Below are 25213 nucleotides of genomic sequence, written 5' to 3'. Positions count from 1 at the left end.
GGCGCATGGTTTCATCACCGAGCAATCAGAACTTCTCTGCGACAAAACAGCCCCTGCTCCAATCTCAGAAGCATCAACCTCGACCTGGAACGGAAGCGAAACATCTGGTTGACACAACACAGGGGCTGAAGAAAAACGACGCTTCAACTCTTGAAAAGCTTCCACCGCAGCAGAAGACCAATTGACCACATCAGCACCTTTCTTGGTCAAATCGGTCAATGGTTTAGCAATACTAGAAAAATTGCAGATGAAGCGACGATAAAAATTAGCAAAGCCCAGGAACTTTTGCAGACTTTTCAGAGATGTCGGCTGAGTCCAATTATGGATGGCTTCCACCTTAACAGGGTCCATCTCGATAGTAGAAGGGGAAAAGATGAACCCCAAAAATGAAACCTTCTGAACACCAAAGAGACACTTTGATCCCTTCACAAACAAAGAATTAGCACGCAGGACCTGAAACACCGTTCTGACCTGCTTCACATGAGACTCCCAATCATCCGAGAAGATCAAAATGTCATCTAAGTACACAATCAGGAATTTATCCAGGTACTCTCGGAAGATGTCATGCATAAAGGACTGAAACACTGATGGAGCATAAGCAAGTCCGAACGGCATTACTAGATACTCAAAATGGCCCTCGGGTGTATTAAATGCAGTTTTCCACTCATCGCCTCGCTTAATACGCACAAGATTATACGCACCACGAAGATCTATCTTGGTGAACCAACTAGCCCCCTTAATCAGAGCAAACAAATCAGATAACAATGGCAAGGGGTACTGAAATTTTACCGTGATCTTATTTAGAAGGCGGTAATCTATACAAGGTCTCAGTGAACCATCCTTCTTGGCTACAAAAAAGAACCTTGCTCCTAATGGCGACGATGACGGGCGAATATGCCCCTTCTCCAAAGACTCCTTCACATAACTCCGCATAGCGGCGTGCTCAGGCACAGATAAATTAAACAGTCGACCTTTTGTGAATTTACTACCAGGAATCAAATCGAAAGCACAATCACAATCCCTATGCGGAGGTAGGGTATCGGACTTGGGCTCATCAAATAAATCCCGGTAATCAGACAAGAACTCAGGAACCTCAGAAGGGGTGGATGACGAAATAGTCAGAAATGGGACATCACCATGTACCCCCTGACAACCCCAGCTGGACACAGACATGGATTTCCAATCTAATACTGGATTATGGACTTGTAGCCATGGCAACCCCAACACGACCACATCATGCAGATTATGCAACACCAGAAAGCGAATAACCTCCTGATGTGCAGGAGCCATGCACATGGTCAGCTGGGTCCAGTACTGAGGCTTATTCTTGGCCAAAGGCGTAGCATCAATTCCTCTCAATGGAATAGGACACTGCAAGGGCTCCAAGAAAAACCCACAACGCTTAGCATATTCCAAGTCCATCAAATTCAGAGCAGCGCCTGAGTCCACAAATGCCATGACAGAATACGATGACAAAGAGCAGATCAAGGTAACAGACAGAAGAAATTTTGACTGTACCGTACCAATGGTGGCAGACCTAGCGAACCGCTTAGTGCGCTTAGGACAATCAGAGATAACATGAGTGGAATCCTCACAGTAGAAACACAGCCCATTCAGACGTCTGTGTTCTTGCCGTTCAACTCTGGTCAAAGTCCTATCGCACTGCATAGGCTCAGGTTTAAGCTCAGGTAATACCGCCAAATGGTGCACAGATTTACGCTCGCGCAAGCGTCGACCGATCTGAATGGCCAAAGACATAGACTCATTCAGACCAGCAGGCATAGGAAATCCCACCATGACATCCTTAAGGGCTTCAGAGAAACCTTTTCTGAAAATAGCTGCGAGCGCACCTTCATTCCACTGAGTGAGCACGGACCACTTTTTAAATTTCTGACAATATACCTCTATTTCATCCTGACCCTGACACAGAGCCAGCAAATTCTTCTCTGCCTGATCCACAGAATTAGGTTCATCATACAGCAATCCGAGCGCCAGGAAAAATGCATCGATATTACTTAATGCAGGATCTCCTGACGCAAGAGAAAATGCCCAGTCCTGAGGGTCGCCACGCAAAAAAGAAATAACGAACCTAACTTGTTGAACTGGGTCACCAGAGGAGCGAGGTTTCAAAGCCAGAAATAGTTTACAATTATTTTTGAAACTCAGAAATTTAGTTCTATCTCCAAAAAACAAATCAGGAATAGGAATTCTCGGTTCTAACATAGAATTCTGAACCACAAAGTCTTGAATACTTTGTACTCTTGCCGTGAGCTGATCCACACATGAAGACAGACCTTTAATGTCCATTGCTACACCTGTGTCCTGAACCACCCAAATGTCTAGGGGAAAAAAAAGGCAAAACACAGTGCAAAGAAAAAAAAATGGTCTCAGAACTTCTTTTTTCCCTCTATTGAGAATCATTAGTACTTTTGGCCTCCAGTACTGTTATGAAAGGTAATTCAGTACCACAATGGACATAGAGGTCAGCGCACATACAGTGACCTGGCAATAACCCAAAAAACAAGAACGACCTCTGAGATGTGGGAACTCTGTTGACCGCAATCCCTAATCCTCTCCAACCACACTAAAGGCAGCCGTGGATTGCGCCTGACGTTCCCTATGCAACTCGGCACGGCCTGAGAAACTAGCTAGCCTGAAGATAGAAAATAAGCCTACCTTGCCTCAGAGAAATACCCCAAAGGAAAAGGCAGCCCCCACATATAATGACTGTGAGTTAAGATGAAAAGACAAACGTAGAGATGAAATAGATTTAGCAAAGTGAGGCCCAACTTTCTGAACAGAGCGAGGATAGGAAAGGTAACTTTGCGGTCAACACAAAACCCTACAAAAACCACGCAAAGGGGGCAAAAAGACCCTCCGTACCGAATTAACGGCACGGAGGTACACCGTCTGCATCCCAGAGCTTCCAGCAAGCAGAAAAAAACAAATTGACAAGCTGGACAGAAAAAAACAGCAAACAAATAGCAAAAAGTAACTTAGCTATGCAGAGCAGCAGGCCACAGGAACGATCCAGGAGGAAACAGGTTCAATACTAGAACATTGACTGGAGGCCAGGATCAAAGCACTAGGTGGAGTTAAATAGAGCAGCACCTAACGACTTCACCACATCACCTGAGGAAGGAAACTCAGAAGCCGCAGTACCACTTTCCTCCACCAACGGAAGCTCACAGAGAGAACCAGCCGAAGTACCACTTGTGACCACAGGAGGGAGCTCTGCCACAGAATTCACAACACTTATCCTCCCAACTATGCTGCTGCTCCGTGTACCGACCTCTGGCTATATCCTGACTACATTACCTGCTTATCCTCCCAACTATACTGCTGCTCCGTGTACCGACCTCTGGCTATATCCTGACTACATTACCTGCTTATCCTCCCAACTATACTGCTGCTCCGTGTACCGACCTCTGGCTATATCCTGACTACATTTCCTGCTTATCCTCCCAAATACACTGCTGCTCCTCTCTCGGCATGACTCTTACTGGCTCTCCTTTGTGCTGATCTCGTTTACACTGTTCCACAATATTCTTCCCTTCTTGTCTCTTTCTTAGGATACCGCCGCAAGGTGTGCAGGCGCGGTTCCGTTACGTTCTGTTCTGTTCGCTAGGCACCTGCCAGGTTCCCACGCCTGACAGGGACCCCCCTGTGCCTTCTCCCTGCAACACCCCCTGCCACGGGATGTTGCCTGGTTCCAACCCAGTCAGCTTCTGACTAACTTCCTCCCCAGTCCCTAGTTTTACCAGTGTGAGGAGTGACCCAATAAATAAAGCCTTTTTCTCCCCCTAGTGGCCGGAGTGTGAAGTGTAATGTGTTCTGGTGATACCTGGTCAGGAGAACTCTTTAGTGCCATCAGATGTACCGCTGCTCCCCTTAGTGGCAGAGCGCTATACTACAACGACCAGGTCTCTGGGGCGCTGCACTGACCTCTGGCTATATCCTGACTATGATTCTGGCTTATCCGTCCAACTACACTGCTGCTCTGTGTACCGACCTCTGGCTATATCCTGACTGCGATTCCCAATGATCCTCACAACTATACTGCTGCTCCGTGTACCGACCTCTGGCTATATCCTGACTACAATACCTGCTTATCCTCCCAACTATACTGCTGCTCCGTGTACCGACCTCTGGCTATATCCTGACTGCGATTCCCAATGATCCTCACAACTATAGGAATTTTTTTCCCCAATGTAGAGCTTATTCTTTGCCACATGGGTTTTTTTTGCCTTCCTCTGTATCAACATGTTAGGGCATGTTAGGTTAGGCTATGGGTTGAACTAGATGGACATATAGTCTTCCTTCAACCTTAATAACTATGTAACTATGTAACTATACTGCTGCTCTGTGTACCGACCTCTGGCTATATCCTGACTACATTACCTGCTTATCCTCCCAACTATACTGCTGCTCCGTGTACCGACCTCTAGCTGTATCCGGACTACATTACCTGCTTATCCTCCCAACTATACTGCTGCTCCATGTACTGACCTCTGGCTATATCCTGACTACATTTCCTGCTTATCCTCCCAAATACACTGCTGCTCCATGTACTGACCTCTGGATATATCATGACTACATTACCTGCTTATCCTCCCAACTATGCTGCTGCTCCGTGTGCCGACCTCTTTCTATATCCTGACTACATTACCTGCTTATCCTCCAATATACTGCTGCTCCATGTACCGACCTCTGGCTATATCCTGACTACATTACCTGCTTATCCTCCCAACGACACTGCTGCTCCGTGTACCGACCTCTGGCTATATCCTGACTACATTACCTGCTTATCCTCCCAACTATACTGCTGCTCCGTGTACCGACCTCTAGCTGTATCTGGACTACATTACCTGCTTATCCTCCCAACTATACTGCTGCTCCATGTACTGACCTCTGGCTATATCCTGACTACATTTCCTGCTTATCCTCCCAAATACACTGCTGCTCCATGTACTGACCTCTGGATATATCATGACTACATTACCTGCTTATCCTCCCAACTATGCTGCTGCTCCGTGTGCCGACCTCTTTCTATATCCTGACTACATTACCTGCTTATCCTCCAATATACTGCTGCTCCATGTACCGACCTCTGGCTATATCCTGACTACATTACCTGCTTATCCTCCCAACTATACTGCTGCTCCATGTACCGACCTCTGGCTATATCCTGACTACATTACCTGCTTATCCTCCCAACTATACTGCTGCTCCGTGTACCGACCACAGGCTATATCCTGACTGCATTACCTGTTTATCTACCCAACTACACTGCTGCTCCGTGTACCGACCTCTGGCTATATCATGACTACATTACCTGCTTATCCTCCCAACTATACTGCTGCTCCATGTACCGACCTCTGGCTATATCCTGACTACATTACCTGCTTATCCTCCCAACTATACTGCTGCTCCGTGTACCGACCTCTGGCTATATCATGACTACATTACCTGCTTATCCTCCCAACTATACTGCTGCTCCATGTACCGACCTCTGGATATATCCTGACTACATTACCTGCTTATCCTCCCAACTATACTGCTGCTCCGCGTACCGACCTCTGGCTCTATCCTGACTGTGATTCCTGCTTATCCTCCCAACCATACTGCTGCTCCGTGTACCGACCTCTGGCTATATCCTGACTACACTACCTGCTTATCCTCCCAACTATGCTGCTGCTCCGTGTGCCGACCTCTGGCTATATCCTGACTACATTACCTGCTTATCCTCCCAACTATACTGTTGCTCCGTGTACTGACCTCTGGCTATATCCTGACTACATTACCTGCTTATCTTCCCAAATACACTGCTGCTCCATGTACTGACCTCTGGATATATCATGACTACATTACCTGCTTATCCTCCCAACTATGCTGCTGCTCCGTGTGCCGACCTCTTTCTATATCCTGACTACATTACCTGCTTATCCTCCAATATACTGCTGCTCCATTTACCGACCTCTGGCTATATCCTGACTACATTACCTGCTTATCCTCCCAACGACACTGCTGCTCCGTGTACCGACCTCTGGCTATATCCTGACTACATTACCTGCTTATCCTCCCAACTATACTGCTGCTCCGTGTACCGACCTCTAGCTGTATCCGGACTACATTACCTGCTTATCCTCCCAACTATACTGCTGCTCCATGTACTGACCTCTGGCTATATCCTGACTACATTTCCTGCTTATCCTCCCAAATACACTGCTGCTCCATGTACTGACCTCTGGATATATCATGACTACATTACCTGCTTATCCTCCCAACTATGCTGCTGCTCCGTGTGCCGACCTCTTTCTATATCCTGACTACATTACCTGCTTATCCTCCAATATACTGCTGCTCCGTGTACCGACCTCTGGCTATATCCTGACTACATTACCTGCTTATCCTCCCAACTATACTGCTGCTCCATGTACCGACCTCTGGCTATATCCTGACTACATTACCTGCTTATCCTCCCAACTATACTGCTGCTCCGTGTACCGACCTCAGGCTATATCCTGACTGCATTACCTGTTTATCTACCCAACTACACTGCTGCTCCATGTACCGACCTCTGGCTATATCATGACTACATTACCTGCTTATCCTCCCAACTATACTGCTGCTCCATGTACCGACCTCTGGCTATATCCTGACTACATTACCTGCTTATCCTCCCAACTATACTGCTGCTCCGTGTACCGACCTCTGGCTATATCATGACTACATTACCTGCTTATCCTCCCAACTATACTGCTGCTCCATGTACCGACCTCTGGATATATCCTGACTACATTACCTGCTTATCCTCCCAACTATACTGCTGCTCCGCGTACCGACCTCTGGCTCTATCCTGACTGTGATTCCTGCTTATCCTCCCAACTACACTGCTGCTCCGTGTACCGACCTCTGGATATATCCTGACTACATTACCTGCTTAGCCTCCCAACTATACTGCTGCTCCGTGTACCGACCTCTGGCTGTATCCGGACTACATTACCTGCTTATCCTCCCATCCATACTGCTGCTCCGTGTACCGACCTCTGGCTATATCCTGACTACACTACCTGCTTATCCTCCCAACTATGCTGCTGCTCCGTGTGCCGACCTCTGGCTATATCCTGACTACATTACCTGCTTATCCTCCCAACTATACTGTTGCTCCGTGTACTGACCTCTGGCTATATCCTGACTACATTACCTGCTTATCCTCCCAACTACACGGCTGCTCCGTGTACCGACCTCTGGCTATATCCTGACTACATTACCTGCTTATCCTCCCAACTACACTGCTGCTCCGTGTGCCGACCTCTGGCTATATCCTGACTGCGATTCCCAATGATCCTCACAACTACACTGCTGCTCCGTGTACCGACCTCTGGCTATATCCTGACTGCGATTTCCAATGATCCTCACAACTACACTGCTGCTCCGTGTACCGACCTCTGGCTATATCCTGACTGCGATTTCCAATGATCCTCACAACTACACTGCTGCTCCGTGTACCGACCTCTGGCTATATCCTGACTGCGATTTCCAATGATCCTCACAACTACACTGCTGCTCCGTGTACCGACCTCTGGCTATATCCTGACTGCGATTTCCAATGATCCTCACAACTATACTGCTGCTCCGTGTACCGACCTCTGGCTCTATCCTGACTGTGATACCTGCTTATCCTCCCAACTACGCTGTTGCTCCGTGTACTGACTTCTGGCTATTACTGACTATGCTACCTGCCAGTGCTGCCCCTACTGGTTGCAATACCACTACTCCAACACAGGTCAGTCAATAACAGAGGCCTTTAGCTGCTTAAAGGTAACCTTGGGGTCCTTTGTGACCTTGCAAACTATCATATGCCTTGTTGTTAGAGTGATCCTTACTGATCGACCATTCCTGTGGAGGGTAATAATGGTTTTGCGATAAATTTCCTCCATTTTTACATAATTTGTTTGTCTTTTGATTGGTGGAGTCCGAAACCTATTCCAGCCCGATGAGCATTAACAACTCCTCTTCTGAGGTGCTCAGAAATCTTCTTTATTTGTACCTTTATACACTTCCTCAAACATAATGTGAAGATCAGACTTTGATAGATCTCTGGTCTTTGTTTATAACAGGTCGCCCACTCACACCTGATTGCCATGACATTGACTAAAGTCATCAAACTCAAATCTCACCTTCAACTTGTCTACTTCACAAGAAGGTTCACATACTTTTGCCATATACTGACACATAATATTGGATTATTTTCCTTACATAATAAAAATGATAAGGTCTAATATTCTTTTGTCATCTGTCTGACTTGGTTCTTTATCGACTTTTAGGAAGCAGGGTTTTTAACCATTACTGACTGTAATATGTAGAAAAAATATATGGAGACTCCTATCAATATTATGTAACACAAAACTAACACTTTATATCAATAATATCATTTATCATACCTGTGGACAAAGACAAGCAGTAATGAGCCAGATAATGGCACTGGTGAAGAGAAGCATATCTGGAAGACAAGAAAGAAATAAAGCAAAATAAATCGCTGCGTACATACATTACATTACTGATCCTGAGTTACATCCTGTATTATACTCCAGAGCTGCACTCACTATTCTGCTGGTGCAGTCACTGTGTACATACATTACATTACTGATCCTGAGTTACATCCTGTATTATACTCCAGAGCTGCACTCACTATTCTGCTGGTGCAGTCACTGTGTACATACATTACATTACTGATCCTGAGTTACATCCTGTATTATACTCCAGAGCTGCACTCACTATTCTGCTGGTGCAGTCACTGTGTACATACATTACATTACTTATTCTGAGTTACATCCTGTATTATACTCCAGAGCTGCACTCACTATTCTGCTGGTGCAGTCACTGTGTACATACATTATATTACTTATCCTGAGTTACATCCTGTATTATACTCCAGAGCTGCACTCGCTTTTCTGCTGGTGCAGTCACTGTGTACATACATTACATTACTAATCCTGAGTTACATCATGTATTATACCCCAGAGCTGCACTCACTATTCTGCTGGTACAGTCACTGTGTACATACATTACACTACTGATCCTGAGTTACTTCCCGTATTATACTCCAGAGCTGCACTCACTATTCTGCTGGTGCAGTCACTGTGTACATACATTACTGATCCTGAGTTACATCCTGTATTATACCCCAGAGCTGTACTCACTATTCTGCTGGTGCAGTCACTGTGTACATACACTACATTACTGATCCTGAGTTACATCCTGTATTATACTCCAAAGCTGCACTCAGTATTCTGCTGCTGCAGTCACGGTGTACATACATTACATTACTGATCCTGAGTTACATCCTGTATTATACTCCAGAGCTGCACTCACTATTCTGCTGGTGCAGTCACTGTGTACATACATTACATTACTGATCCTGAGTTACATCCTGTATTATACCCCAGAGCTGCACTCACTATTCTGCTGGTGCAGTCACTGTGTACATACATTACTGATCCTGAGTTACATCCTGTATTATACCCCAGAGCTGCACTCACTATTCTGCTGGTGCAGTCACTGTGTACATACATTACATTACTGATCCTGAGTTACATCCTGTATTATACCCCAGAGCTGCACTCACTATTCTGCTGGTGCAGTCACTGAGTACATACATTACATTACTGATCCTGAGTTACATCCTGTATTATACTCCAGAGCTGCACTCACTATTCTGCTGGTGCAGTCACTGAGTACATACATTACATTACTGATCCTGAGTTACATCCTGTATTATACCCCAGAGCTGCACTCACTATTCTGCTGGTGCAGTCACTGAGTACATACATTACATTACTGATCCTGAGTTACATCCTGTATTATACTCCAGAGCTGCACTCACTATTCTGCTGGTGCAGTCACTGTGTACATACATTACATTACTGATCCTGAGTTACATCCTGTATTATACCCCAGAGCTGCACTCACTATTCTGCTGGTGCAGTCACTGTGTACATACATTACATTACTGATCCTGAGTTACCTCCTGTATTATACCCCAGAGCTGCACTCACTATTCTGCTGGTGCAGTCACCGTGTACATACATTACATACTGATCCTGAGTTACATCCTGTATTATACCCCAGAGCTGCACTCACTATTCTGCTGGTGCAGTCACTGTGTACATACATTACATTACTGATCCTGAGTTACCTCCTGTATTATACTCCAGAGCTGCACTCACTATTCTGCTGGTGCAGTCACTGTGTACATACATTACATTACTGATCCCGAGTTACTTCCTGTATTATACCCCAGAGCTGCACTCACTATTCTGCTGGTGCAGTCACTGTGTACATACATTACATTACTGATCCTGAGTTACATCCTGTATTATACCCCAGAGCTGCACTCACTATTCTGCTGGTGCAGTCACTGTGTACATACATTACATTACTGATCCTGAGTTACATCCTGTATTATACCCCAGAGCTGCACTCACTATTCTGCTGGTGCAGTCACTGTGTACATACATTACATTACTGATCCTGAGTTACATCCTGTATTATACTCCAGAGCTGCACTCACTATTCTGCTGGTGCAGTCACTGAGTACATACATTACATTACTGATCCTGAGTTACATCCTGTATTATACCCCAGAGCTGCACTCACTATTCTGCTGGTGCAGTCACTGAGTACATACATTACATTACTGATCCTGAGTTACATCCTGTATTATACTCCAGAGCTGCACTCACTATTCTGCTGGTGCAGTCACTGTGTACATACATTACATTACTGATCCTGAGTTGCATCCTGTATTATACCCCAGAGCTGCACTCATTATTCTGCTGGTGCAGTCACTGTGTACATACATTACATTACTGATCCTGAGTTACATCCTGTATTATACCCCAGAGCTGCACTCACTATTCTGCTGGTGCAGTCACTGTGTACATATATTACATTACTGATCCTGAGTTACATCCTGTATTATACTCCAGAGCTGCACTCACTATTCTGCTGGTGCAGTCACTGTGTACATACATTACATTACTGATCCTGAGTTACATCGTGTATTATACCCCAGAGCTGTACTCACTATTCTGCTGGTGCAGTCACTGTGTACATACATTACATTACTGATCCTGAGTTACCTCCTGTATTATACCCCAGAGCTGCACTCACTATTCTGCTGGTGCAGTCACCGTGTACATACATTACATACTGATCCTGAGTTACATCCTGTATTATACCCCAGAGCTGCACTCACTATTCTGCTGGTGCAGTCACTGTGTACATACATTACATTACTGATCCTGAGTTACATCCTGTATTATACCCCAGAGCTGCACTCACTATTCTGCTGGTGCAGTCACTGTGTACATGCATTACATTACTGATCCTGAGTTACATCCTGTATCTCTTTTTATTATAAAAGTACAAAACAAAACTTACAGGCAAAGCTTACAGACAAACTCAATAACAAAACAAATTATTTACAATCCCCAAAAAGTCCAATGTCCAGCAGATTTATACAAACAAAATGTTCCTCCATTTCATTAATACCCCCAGCAAGGGAAGAGACCTCAACCTATATCCTTTTTCCCCCTCATACATACATACCCACGCATTCATCCCTAGAAAAATAAACACGTCGGCCAACTGCCCTAAACAAAGTAAATAGGCCACCTGGCCGAAACTTAATCATATATTTTTATATATTTTTTTATTTTATATATTTTTTTATAATTTTTTTTTTTCCCCCTCCTAAACTATACCACCACCATTCCCCCAAAGGTCCCACGAAAGTTTGTGGCCTATCACACCAGGTCCCACCAAAGTTTGTGGCCTTTGCTATACAGCAAGGTCCGTAAAAGTTTATGGCCTTTTTTTTTCCTCTTCTTGGCATCCCGCCGGACGTCCATTCTCCAAAACCCATCCCCCCACCCCCCAAGAAACCCCCCCACCTAAACTAAATCCCCCTACACGCATCATAGTACACATGTAACATATATATACAACCTTATAATAACATATCAATAATAACATAATAATAATAACCACTACACACCTTAACCATGACCAAAGAACAGGCCCAAGTTCAATGCTTGCAAGCCCTATACCCAGGTTACCAATTACAAAACAAAAATCTGTAAGTGAGGGTTACAGCCCACCACCAGGAACTGGAGACCATAGAGGCTCTCACCCTAATCTACCGCACATCACCCTGACCCTCCCTAACAACACAAAAGAGAAAATCCTGTCCCTATAGCCCTACCAATCTCTCCCTACCTGCCCCTATCTGTCCCTCACTGACCCTCACTACCAACCTAATACTAACTACCTGTCCCTAAAGACTGTCCCTATCTGTCCCTATCTGTCCCTACACATCTATCTGACCCTACAAAATAAAGATAAAAGGATAAAACTCAACCCTATCACAGGCACACAGAACCTAACTCTCCCTAGGGCACATTAAAGGAGAAACCCCTCCATAGAAGAGAGGCCCTCCCTGCACCCAGCCTCTCAAACTCCAGCACGCGCACTTTTGCCAGGTCACCCAGGATGTTCCTAATCACCTCTTCCCCGGGGAGGACTTTACGCTGAGTAGACACTAGACACCGTGCATTCCACGTGTGGAACCTAGTTACTAAACTAACTAAGAAAACAGTGCCCCGATCTCGGCCACCAAGGGACCTGAATGCCCCATAGGCCCACTCCGCATAGGAAAGGCCTGCCAGCCTGGGCCAGCCAATGGAAGCACCCACCCTGCTATAGACCTCTGTATTAAAGGGACACCGAAGCAGGAAATGCTCCATGCTTTCAAGCATGCCGCCACACTCCTCGCGGGGACAATCCCGGTCATCAGAGCGTCTGCACTTCAGGTTGTCCCTCACATACAGCTTCCCATGGAAGCAGCGCCAAGCCAAGTCCCAAAACTTCAAGGGGATCCGCTTAGAGTTCAATAACCCGAGCCCCACCTCCAGATCCCAGCTTGGGCAATCCCTGAGCGCCAGGGGCTTCTGAAAGTGGGTCAACAGGACCCTATTGTCAAGAAACATTCTCAACATGGTCCTGATCTCCCACACTCCCAGACCCCACCGACGGATCACCTTCAGAACTGGGGTAGCATAAGCCGGAAGATGCCCATGAGGTGTACGAAGGTCCTTCACCTGCCCTCCTGTCTCCCATTCCTGGAAGAAAGGCCGAAACCACCCCCTACAGGAGAATACCCACAGAGGAGCCCTCTCTAACCAGAGGTTGGCGATGTTTGCCTTAAGAAAGGTGTTTACTAGAAACACCACTGGGTTGACCATACCCAACCCTCCTAGTCTCCTCGTGCGGTACGTGACCTCCCTCTTGATTAGGTTCAGCCTATTTCCCCATAATAATTGGAAAAACAGGCTGTAAACCCGTGTCCAAAGAGGCTCTGGCAAGATGCAGACGCTGCCCAGATATATTAGCAAAGGAAGCAAATAGCCCTTGGCAAGACTAACCCTTTCCCTTAGGGTCAAAGACCAACCCTTCCACTGATTCACCTTCTGAGCGGCAATCTTAAGTCTGCCCTCCCAGTTTTGCTGGGGATAGTCCCCCGGGCCGAAACTGATGCCTAATATTTTTGCTGTGGCCTGAGGCCCTGGAAGGGTGTCCGGAAGATCAAAACTTGGATCTCCCCCTCCCAGCCAGAGACTCTCACACTTGTCCCGGTTGATCATGGATCCGGATGCCACCGAGTAGCGTTCAACCTCAGACATCACCCAATCTGCCTCCTCTCTCGAGGATACAAAAAGGGAAACATCGTCAGCGTACGCCACTACCCTCAAGGCAGCCTCAGGATCCGCCTGGTCCATCCCGACTCCCACCAACGGTCCACGCTCCACCCTCCTTAAAAGGGGGTCGATTGCAAACACGTATAACAGTGGGCTCAGAGGACAGCCCTGGCGGACACCAGACCTCACCTCAAAAGGGTGTCCGACCCAACCGTTCACGAGCGGAAAAGTCTCTGCCCCATTGTATAAAACTCTCAACCAATCAACAAACCTCCCAGGCAGACCATATCTCAGAAGGACGGACCAGAGGTAATCATGGTTAACCCGGTCAAAGGCCTTCGCCTGATCTAAGGACAGCAAGTACCCCTTCCAGTGACCCGCCCTGCCCTGCTCCACTGCCTCCCGGACACCGAGCACAGCACTAAATGTACTGCGGCCTGGAACAGAGCAGTGCTGGGCCCCCGAAAGGAGCCGGGGCGCAAACTGCACCAACCGATTAAAAAGCACCTTTGCCAGAACCTTTCGGTCCGTATTGAGAAGCGCTATGGGACGCCAATTCTCAATACGGGACGAGTCTTTACCCTTTGACAGGATAATCAGGGCTGACTTCCTCATTGAACTGGGCAGAATGTCCGAGGAGAGACACTCATTAAACATCTCAGTCAAGAGGGGGACCAAAGAGTCCCTAAAAGTCTTGTAGAACTCGGATGTTAAGCCATCCGGACCGGGCGACTTTTTGGGCCGGAGCCCATCAATCGCCTGTCTCACTTCCTCTTCCCTGATTGCTTCTGTCAAAACATGAAGAGAGGGGTCATCCCCTGGCTCAGGGATGGTTTCAGTCAGGAAAGCCGACATCTCATCACGATCAGGATCCTTCCTCCCCAAGAGGTGCAAGTAGAAGGATCTGACCACCTCCAGAATCCACGATTTGGATCTGTTCAGGGACCCCGTACTGTCAATCAGTCCTCTCACCATCTTACAATTCACTGACAACCTGCAGTTTCTGTAAGGGTCGGGCGAGCGGTACCTCCCGAAATCCCTCTCAAAAACCAAGGATGTGTGCCTATCATACTGGCACCCCTTGAGCAAGGTCTTCACCCTGGAGATTTCCTCTCGGTCCCCTCCAGTCGAGACGAGCTGCTCGAGTTTCCTCCCCAGCTCCCGATACAGGCGGTACCTGTTCAGGCCCCTGAGGCTCGAGAGCTGACGGAAGAACCCCGCGACCCTTCTTTTGAAGATCTCCCACCACTCAGACTTACTGCTACAAAGACCCAAGAGAGGTACCTGGCTCTGAAGAAATTCCTCAAAGGACTGTCTTACTTCCGCCTCTTCCAGAAGGGACGAATTCAGCTTCCATAGGCCTCTCCCCATGCGGGGGGTCTCTGTAACATTCAAAGTAAAGAAAATGAAACTCCACCTCAACAGCGGACACTGCAGAAGAGACGGCTTCCTCCTTTAAAAAAAACCTATCTATCCTAGACCTACTGCTTCCCCTAAAAAAGGTGAAACCCCCGTGACCTGGGGTGTGCCGGATGTGGACATCCACCAGGCGAGCTTCGCTTACTATGCTATTCAAGGCTACGCTATCATAAGCCAGCCGGTCTCCGGGGCCTCCCCTATCACGGAGTCTGGTTACAGTATTAAAATCCCCACCGAAGACCACCTGCCGGCTTGTAAAAAGATAGGGCTTGATCCTCAGGAACAGACATTTATGGTCCCACTTAGATTGCGGGCCATAGATAATGATGAGCCGAAGCTCCTGTCCCCTCATGAAGACGTCAAGGACCAAACATCTCCCCATTTCTACCTCAATCACCCGTCTGCATTCCACCTCCGCGGTCTTAAAAAGGACCGCTACCCCGCTATACGGCTCGGCCGCAAGAGACCAGTATGAGGGCCCACTCCTCCATTCCCTCTTTGCTTTGTAGATGGACCCCAGGTCCGTTAGTCTGGTCTCCTGCAAAAATAAAATATCAGCCTCAACCCGGGTGAAAAAAATCAAAGGCCGTAAATCTAGCCGTATCTGACTTTATGCTGGCGACATTAATTGACGCCAGAGTCAACGGGGTAGGTTCCGCCATCATGGGTGATTGAGTTAGATGGCCTGTTTTTTAACCGTACCCCCTGATTTCCTCTTCCCCTCTGAGGAGGAGCCCGACTCACCCCTCCTCTTTAAAGACACCGAGGTGTCCATATCCTCCTTTACAGTACTGGACTTCCCAGAAATAGATTCCTCGCCCCTGGACCCCGAGGTAGTCCCCCCCCAGAGGAGTGTGAATCCCAAGGAGGACAGACCTCACCATTCCCCGAAGGCACCCCAGATGTTCCGTCCGGCCCCTCACCCCCGACCTCCGACACAGCAGAGTCATCAAGGGCTTGGAACCGATTGGAGAGGGGGATCAGAGGGGAGTCGGTGAGCCCTTCCGTAGGCACCCCAGTGGCCAGGGGGGGGCTTAGATTTTTTAGCCTTGTTCTTCTTCTTCTTCCGACTCTTACCGGTACGATTGTCACCCGTTTTTTTAGGCTGCTCCATCACCTCTTCATCCAGACTTTCATACTGGGAAGAGTTATCAGAAGCAGCCAACTCCTCCCTCTCCATCCTCCGGATCTCATCGCTCACCGCCTTCTCCCCCAGGGCCTCAGAGGCTTCGGCTGCCGCGTCCAGGCTGGGGGCAGTCATCACCCCAGTTGCCTGAGGTTTATCCTGCCCCCTGCCCTTACGGCGCCTCACCTGTTGCCACTGATGGGCAGATGTACCAGCCTCGCCTTTCCTCACTGACCCCTCAGCTCCCCTCAAGCCTCCACCCTCAGCTGCAGCAGAAGCTGCACCACCAGGGACCCCCCCGGGGCTCCCCCCTGCCGGGCCAGAGATGGTGCTGGAAAAGGAACGGGGGCAGCGGCTATACGGGTGACCTAGGTCACCACACAGGTGACACCTAATGTCACCACAGGCTGCGGCAAGATGGCCTACCCCGCCACACAAGGCACATTTCTGCACCTTGCAGCCTGCGCTGAAGTGGCGGGGATCACCGCACCTGTGGCAGACCTTCGGTTGCCCCTGGTAGAAGATCTGGATTCTGTCCCTCCCCAGAAATGCTGAGGAGGGGATATGGGTGACCGTACCTCCTGAAACCTTCAACTTTACCATGAAGGTCCAGCCCCCTGACCAAATGCCAAACTCGTCCCTATTTTTCTTAGGGACCTCGGTGACTTCCCCATAACGGGAAAGCCACGTCATTATGTCGACCCCAGAGAGTGACTCGTTACTTGTCAGAACAGTCACCCTCTTTACACTATTTTGACGAGACACCGCCTGCACGGCAAAGTCTCGCCAGCCGGGCTCCCCCTTTGCCAGTTCAAAATTCGACCAGAAAAGCTCCAAGCCCTCCGGCCGAACAAAACTGACATCGAAGAAGGAGGTGCCAAACGGATGAATCAGGGCAAAGATGTCCGTTTCCCTGAAGTCCATCTTCAGAAGGAGCTCCACAACCCTCGCCCTTGGCGGGCACGCTTCACTGCCCCTCCACCGAAGACGGACCACATTCCACCTGGCCACCCCCTGCCCGGCTGTCGGGAGGGACCAAACCGTTTCCCCTTCCCTTTTATCTTGGAAGGCAGCCAGGCTGTGTCTATCCAGCCAAAAGGCCAAGTCCACCACTCTTCCCTCTACTTCGATCGTCCGTTCTCCCTTTTTGAGGGCCTCCAGGAAACGGCGCCGCAAGACGCTATCCCTGAGGTCCAGAGGCGAGGAAACCCCTTGATTAGACCCCGAGGCTCCAGCCACCACCCCCGAATAACTCAGAGGACCTGTGGCCGGGGGGGCAGATGGAACGGCCCCCTCCCCCCTTCTCCCACTACCATCAGACACCGTACTCACACTTGCCACGATATTCACACTTGCCACCTCAGACGCACTGCCACTCGCATCCTCAACCACAGACACTTCCATACCCGCACCCTCCTCATCCACTCCATCAGTCACCGCACTCTCACTCACATGCACACTGGGGTCAGTATTATTTTGCCTCACCTTTTGGGTATTTCCAGGTTTTGTTTTCCCACTGCTTCGCCACCTACTGGTGGCATCTTCCCTGCTGGGGGGTTTGGCGCACACAGTGCTGCTGTCCCTTTAAGAGTCCTGCTGCCATTGGGTTTAAGCAGCACTTTCTTACTTTCCACCATAGCAGGCACAGAGCTTCCTCCCTCACTGGCAGGTAGGAAGCCAGGTGCAGACCCGCATCCAGCTCCATCCTGCCTTGTGGCCAGAGCCCCCACCGCAGGTAAGCCCCCCGACACAGGGGACCCCGCCAGGCAGGCGCCCTTGCTGCTATCTGCTGCAGCTGCAGTTCCTGCACCATTGCTGACCGCAGCTATGACCATTTTTTTTCTTTTGCTTTGGAAGCCACGCCACCAGCCTCCAGCCGCACAGCACAACTATCCAAAGCTGCTCCTACATGGGCAGCGGGTGCCGAGGAGGCCACGCCCCCTGAGACCGGCCGCAGCGGGACCCCCAGAGCCGACCCAGAGCTGGATCCACCCCCAGGAATCCCCCCAGCGGTACCGGTCCCCTGAGGCACAGCGCCCCCCACCACCACACCCTGGGCCACAAACAGCCTGGCCACAGCAACTCCAGCGGCTGGCCCCAGGCTAGGCCACTCCCCCTCAGCATCCACCAGTGGCGGTGCCCCCAATGCAGGAGACCCTGACTTCACCGCAGACCCCGCCAGGGGAGCTTCCACCATTTTCTTTTTATGAGCCTGTTCAGCTGGAGCCGCAGGCCCCTCCCCCTTTACTTTACTAGGTGCCTGGGTCCCCAGAAGCGATCCAGCTTTAACGGATCCGTAAGTGGGGGACCCGGACACCCCAGCGCTCACCGCCGGAGATGCGGTCCCGGCTGTCACTCTCCTGCCCACCACTGGGCCACCCTCCACATCATGCTCCATATCAGACACATCACTACCCCCTCCGTTACCACAAACAGAGGCAGCGCCCTGCGTGTCATGGCCTGTAATCTCCCCGCTCCCTCGCTGCGGACCCACAACAGAGGCCGAGCCGGGGTGGGTAGCGGGTGCCGCACAGCGGGACCGGGGGGCCCCAGAGGGGGGGACATACACGAATTTCTGCACAGTAGATGTTTTCTGCTTATTCCTTTTCTTGGCCTTTCTCTTCATCCCCCTCCTGGTTGCCTCGTCCTCGTAGATCTCATCCCCGAACCTCAGCTGGTTAAAACGGATCGGGGATTCGATCTGCCGGATCTGCTGCATGACGAGGCAGCCCCCCTCACTGCTACTACTCCCACCATCCTCATCCTCCCCCTCGCTCCCGCTGTCCCCTGAAGGGCCAGAATCTGACGGGAGAGCCACCTGCTCGGGGGCTATCCCGCTATGCGACGCCTGGAGATCTCTTACCAGGCCACCAGGCGGTGGGTAGGGCACGACCTCCTCCTCACATTCCTCTTCCTCATCATCCTCCTCCACCACCTGGCCCGAGCTCCGTGACCCCTCCAGAGCCCCACTGGCCATGGCTCCGAACCGGTCATCGTTCTCCAGCTTTTCACGGAAGGGCCCGCTGCCATCCAGGATCTCACATCTCCGGCTTTCCAGGTCTTGTATGGATTTTTTGATCTTCTTGACCGCGGCGGATAGCTCGGCCTTCTTATTGCCGGAGGCCCTGTCAGACCTCTCCTTAGCTACCCTCAACTCCCCCCAGAGGGATTTTAGCTTCCTTGAGGCGTCCTCATACTCGCAGAGGTGCGCATGGACGCGGGAACCATAGACCAGGGCGGATTCTCTAGCCGCCTTGGTGCCCCAACCAAGAGGCACCGCTGCAGCTCCCCTGCTCGTACTAGGCCTACCTCCAGGGGAAGGAGCCGCCGCGGCCTCAGGGGTCCTCCGGGTCTTCATGTTGGATCCTTGGCCAGATCTTGTGGCCCTAGCCGGAGTTGGAGTCCTCCCACCCCCCGCTTGGACCGGGAGGTGGGAGCCAGGGGCCCAGCCCCGGAGGCCAGTCCCAAAATGAGCCTTCTTTCCTGGGAAGGGGGCAGACAAAAAGTCCTGGATGGAAAACTTTACCTCCCTTCTCAGGAGCTCTCTCTAGGCAGCACACAGAGCACATGGCAAACAGGCTCCGCCTCTTCCTGTATGACACTCCAGAGCTGCACTCACTATTCTGCTGGTGCAGTCACTGTGTACATACATTACATTACTGATCCTGAGTTACATCCTGTATTATACCCCAGAGCTGCACTCACTATTCTGCTGGTGCAGTCACTGTGTACATACATTACATTACTGATCCTGAGTTACATCCTGTATTATCCTCCAGAGCTGCACTCACTATTCTGCTGGTGCAGTCACTGTGTACATACATTACATTACTGATCCTGAGTTACATCCTGTATTATACTCCAGAGCTGCACTCACTATTCTGCTGGTGGAGTCACTGTGTACATACATTACATTACTGATCCTGAGTTAACTCCTGTATTATCCTCCAGAGCTGCACTCACTATTCTGCTGGTGCAGTCACTGTATACATACATTACATTACTGATCCTGAGTTACATCCTGTATTATCCTCCAGAGCTGCACTCACTATTCTGCTGGTGCAGTCACTGTGTACATACATTACATTACTGATCCTGAGTTACATCCTGTATTATACCCCAGAGCTGCACTCACTATTCTGCTGGTGCAGTCACTGTGTACATACATTACATTACTGATCCTGAGTTACATCCTGTATTATACTCCAGAGCTGCACTCACTATTCTGCTGGTGGAGTCACTGTGTACATACATTACATTACTGATCCTGAGTTAACTCCTGTATTATCCTCCAGAGCTGCACTCACTATTCTGCTGGTGCAGTCACTGTGTACATACATTACATTACTGATCCTGAGTTACATCCTGTATTATCCTCCAGAGCTGCACTCACTATTCTGCTGGTGCAGTCACTGTGTACATACATTACATTACTGATCCTGAGTTACATCCTGTATTATACCCCAGAGCTGCACTCACTATTCTGCTGGTGCAGTCACTGTGTACATACATTACATTACGGATCCTGAGTTACATCCTGTATTATACTCCAGAGCTGCACTCACTATTCTGCTGGTGCTGTCACGGTGTACATTTATTACATTACTGATCCTATGTCCTCCTGAGCCATATTGTGTCACATGATACACTCCTGCTGGTTTGTCTTTCTACGTCTTTAGATAACAAAGAACTTATATGTGGATTTTTTTCCCCTTCTCATCAGGAGATGACTTCCGTGGTCTCTGTGAGATGTTAGAACTTCATTTTTCTTACTTTCTTGTATCACATTTCCTCCGGTGTCTGACTGATAAGTGTATATGTGCAGCTCTTCTTGCAGCCATCACATTTTTTGTAAAGAAATTATTTTCTTTCTCAGGTCTTGTGACATTTCTCTTCCATGAGGTGCCATTGCTGACAGCATAAATGGGGACGTGTTTCCTTTGTTTATGGGGTTGTCACAAGAATAAAGTAAGACAGGAAGCAAAAAAGTAGAACATTTTTTAAAAACAGCTGAGGAAATGCTTTATCTCAGAAAAACAGTCTCTACACTCTTTTTAGTTTAAGGATTCTGAAACAACCACAAGACGAATTTCATCACCAGGTAACAGTGTAATCAGAATAACGGCACCGACCTGACACTGTCTGTAGTCACTGAGCACAATCCTGATCACAGGTATCAGTGTATTCAGAATAACGGCACCGACCTGACACTGTCTGTAGCCACTGAGCACAATCCTGATCACAGGTATCAGTGTAATCAGTATAACGGCACCGACCTGACACTGTCTGTAGTCACTGAGCACAATCCTGATCACAGGTATCAGTGTAATCAGTATAACGGCACCGACCTGACAGTGTCTGTAGTCACTGAGCACAATCCTGATCACAGGTGTCAGTGTAATCAGTATAATGGCACCAACCTGACACTGTTTGTAGTCACTGAGCACAATCCTGATCACAGGTATCAGTGTAATCAGTATAACGGCACCGACCTGACACTGTCTGTAGTCACTGAGCACAATCCTGATCACAGGTATCAGTGTAATCAGTATAACGGCACCGACCTGACAGTGTCTGTAGTCACTGAGCACAATCCTGATCACAGGTGTCAGTGTAATCAGTATAATGGCACCAACCTGACACTGTTTGTAGTCACTGAGCACAATCCTGATCAAAGGTCTCAGTGTAATCAGTATAACGGCACCGACCTGACACTGTCTGTAGCCACTGAGCACAATCCTGATCACAGGTATCAGTGTAATCAGTATAATGGCAGCGACCTGACACTGTTTGTAGTCACTGAGCACAATCCTGATCACAGGTATCAGTGCAATCAGTATAACGGCACCGACCTGACACTGCCTGTAGTCACTGAGCACAATACTGATCACAGGTATCAGTGTAATCAGTATAACTGCACCGACCTGACGCGGTCTGTAGTTACTGAGCACAATCCTGCTGACAGGTATCAGTACAATCAGTATAACGGCGCCGACCTGACACTCTGTAGTCAGTGGGCATAATCCTGATCACAGGCATCAGTGTAATCAGTATAATGGCAGCGACCTGACACTGTTTGTAGTCACTGGGCACAATCCTGATCAAAGGTCTCAGTGTAATCAGTATAACGGCACCAACCTGACACTGTCTGTAGCCACTGAACACAATCCTGATCACAGGTATCAGTGTAATCTGAGTAACGGCACCAACCTGACACTGTTTGTAGTCACTGAGCACAATCCTGATCACAGGTATCAGTGTAATCAGTATAACGGCACTGACCTGACACTGTCTGTAGTCACTGAGCACAATCCTGATCACAGGTATCAGTGTATTCAGTATAACGGCACCGACCTGACACTGTCTGTAGTCACTGAGCACAATCCTGATCACAGGTATCAGTGTAATCAGTATAACGGCACCGACCTGACACTGTCTGTAGTCACTGAGCACAATCCTGATCACAGGTGTCAGTGTAATCAGTATAACAGCACTGACCTGACACTGCCTGTAATCACTGAGCACAATCCCGATCACAGGTATCAGTGTAATCAGTATAACGGCACCGACCTGACACTGTCTGTAGTCACTGAGCACAATCCTGATCACAGGTGTCAGTGTAATCAGTATAACAGCACTGACCTGACACTGCCTGTAATCACTGAGCACAATCCTGATCACAGGTATCAGTGTAATCAGTATAACGGCACCGACCTGACACTGTCTGTAATCACTGAGCACAATCCTGATCACAGGAATCAGTGTAATCAGTATAACGGCACCGACCTGACACTGTCTGTAATCACTGAGCACAATCCTGATCACAGGTATCAGTGTAATCAGTATAACGGCACCGACCTGACACTGTCTGTAATCACTGAGCACAATCCTGATCACAGGTATCAGTGTAATCAGTATAACGGCACCGACCTGACACTCTGTAGTCACTGAGCACAATCCTGATCACAGGTATCAGTGTAATCAGTATAACGGAGCCGACCTGACACTGTAGTCACTGAGCACAATCCTGATCACAGGTGTCAGTGTAATCAGTATAACGGCGCCGACCTGACACTGTCTGTAGTCACTGAGCACAATCCTGATGACAGGTGTCAGTGTAATCAGTATAACGGCGCCGACCTGACACTGTCTATTGTCACTGAGCACAATCCTGATCACAGGTGTCAGTGTAATCAGTATAACGGCGCCGACCTGACACTGTCTATAGTCACTGAGCACAATCCTGATCACAGGTATCAGTGTAATCAGTATAACGACACCGATCTGACACTGTCTGTAGTCACTGAGAACAATCCTGATCACAGGTATCAGTGTAATCAGTATAACGGCACCGACCTGACAGTGTCTGTAGTCACTGAGCACAATCCTGATCACAGGTGTCAGTGTAATCAGTATAATGGCACCAACCTGACACTGTTTGTAGTCACTGAGCACAATCCTGATCAAAGGTCTCAGTGTAATCAGTATAACGGCACCGACCTGACACTGTCTGTAGCCACTGAGCACAATCCTGATCACAGCTATAAGTGTAATCAGTATAATGGCAGCGACCTGACACTGTTTGTAGTCACTGAGCACAATCCTGATCACAGGTATCAGTGTAATCAGTATAACTGCACCGACCTGACGCGGTCTGTAGTTACTGAGCACAATCCTGCTGACAGGTATCAGTACAATCAGTATAACGGCGCCGACCTGACACTCTGTAGTCAGTGGGCATAATCCTGATCACAGGCATCAGTGTAATCAGTATAATGGCAGCGACCTGACACTGTTTGTAGTCACTGGGCACAATCCTGATCAAAGGTCTCAGTGTAATCAGTATAACGGCACCAACCTGACACTGTCTGTAGCCACTGAACACAATCCTGATCACAAGTATCAGTGTAATCTGAGTAACGGCACCAACCTGACACTGTTTGTAGTCACTGAGCACAATCCTGATCACAGGTATTAGTGTAATCAGTATAACGGCACTGACCTGACACTGTCTGTAGTCACTGAGCACAATCCTGATCACAGGTATCAGTGTAATCAGTATAACGGCGCCGACCTGACACTCTGTAGTCAGTGGGCACAATCCTGATCACAGGTATCAGTGTAATCAGTATAACGGCACCAACCTGACACTGTTTGTAGTCACTGAGCACAATCCTGATCACAGGTGTCAGTGTAATCAGTATAATGGCGCCAACCTGACACTGTCTGTAGTCACTGAGCACAATCCTGATCACAGGTGTCAGTGTAATCAGTATAATGGCAGCGAGCTGACACTGTTTGTAGTCACTGAGCACAATCCTGATCACAGGTATCAGTGCAATCAGTATAACGGCACCGACCTGACACTGCCTGTAGTCACTGAGCACAATCCTGATCGCAGGTATCAGTGTAATCAGTATAACAGCACCGACCTGACACTGTCTGTAGTTACTGAGCACAATCCTGCTGACAGGTAACAGTACAATCAGTATAACGGCGCCGACCTGACACTCTGTAGTCAGTGGGCATAATCCTGATCACAGGTATCAGTGTAATCAGTATAACGGCACTGACCTGACACTGTCTGTAGTCACTGAGCACAATCCTGATCGCAGGTATCAGTGTAATCATTATAACGACACTGACCTGGCACTGTCTGTAGTCACTGAGTACAATCCTGATCACAGGTATCAGTGTAATCAGTATAACGGCGCCGACCTGACACTCTGTAGTCAGTGGGCACAATCCTGATCACAGGTATCAGTGTAATCAGTATAACGGCACTGACCTGACACTGTCTGTAGTCACTGAGCACAATCCTGATCACAGGTATCAGTGTAATCAGTATAATGGCACCGACCTGACACTGTCTGTAGTAACTGAGCACAATCCTGATAACAGGTAT

The 25213-nt window shown here is 48.6% G+C and overlaps 1 protein-coding gene across 2 annotated transcripts in view; it reads right to left on the bottom strand.

Moving 5' to 3' along the window:
* LOC138671407 (ecto-ADP-ribosyltransferase 5-like) overlaps positions 1-25213 on the bottom strand; it is a 52795-nt gene that overhangs the window by 14936 nt on the left and 12646 nt on the right. The window contains exons 1-2 of one of the 2 annotated variants that reach the window (XM_069759552.1): positions 15048-15103; positions 8448-8506 (exon numbers count right to left, since the gene is read on the bottom strand). In XM_069759552.1, coding sequence (XP_069615653.1) covers positions 8448-8504 — 57 coding nt within the window. In that variant the 5' untranslated portion in view covers positions 8505-8506; positions 15048-15103. Of the gene's footprint in view, positions 1-8447; positions 8507-15047; positions 15104-25213 lie in introns of those variants that run through there. The other variant, XM_069759551.1, reaches the window with a different exon arrangement.

Source organism: Ranitomeya imitator, chromosome 3, assembly GCF_032444005.1.
Source record: "Ranitomeya imitator isolate aRanImi1 chromosome 3, aRanImi1.pri, whole genome shotgun sequence".
NCBI classification, from domain to species: Eukaryota; Metazoa; Chordata; class Amphibia; order Anura; family Dendrobatidae; genus Ranitomeya; species Ranitomeya imitator.
Note: the sequence above shows the minus strand (reverse complement) of the source record. Positions and strands in the feature narration are given on the sequence as shown.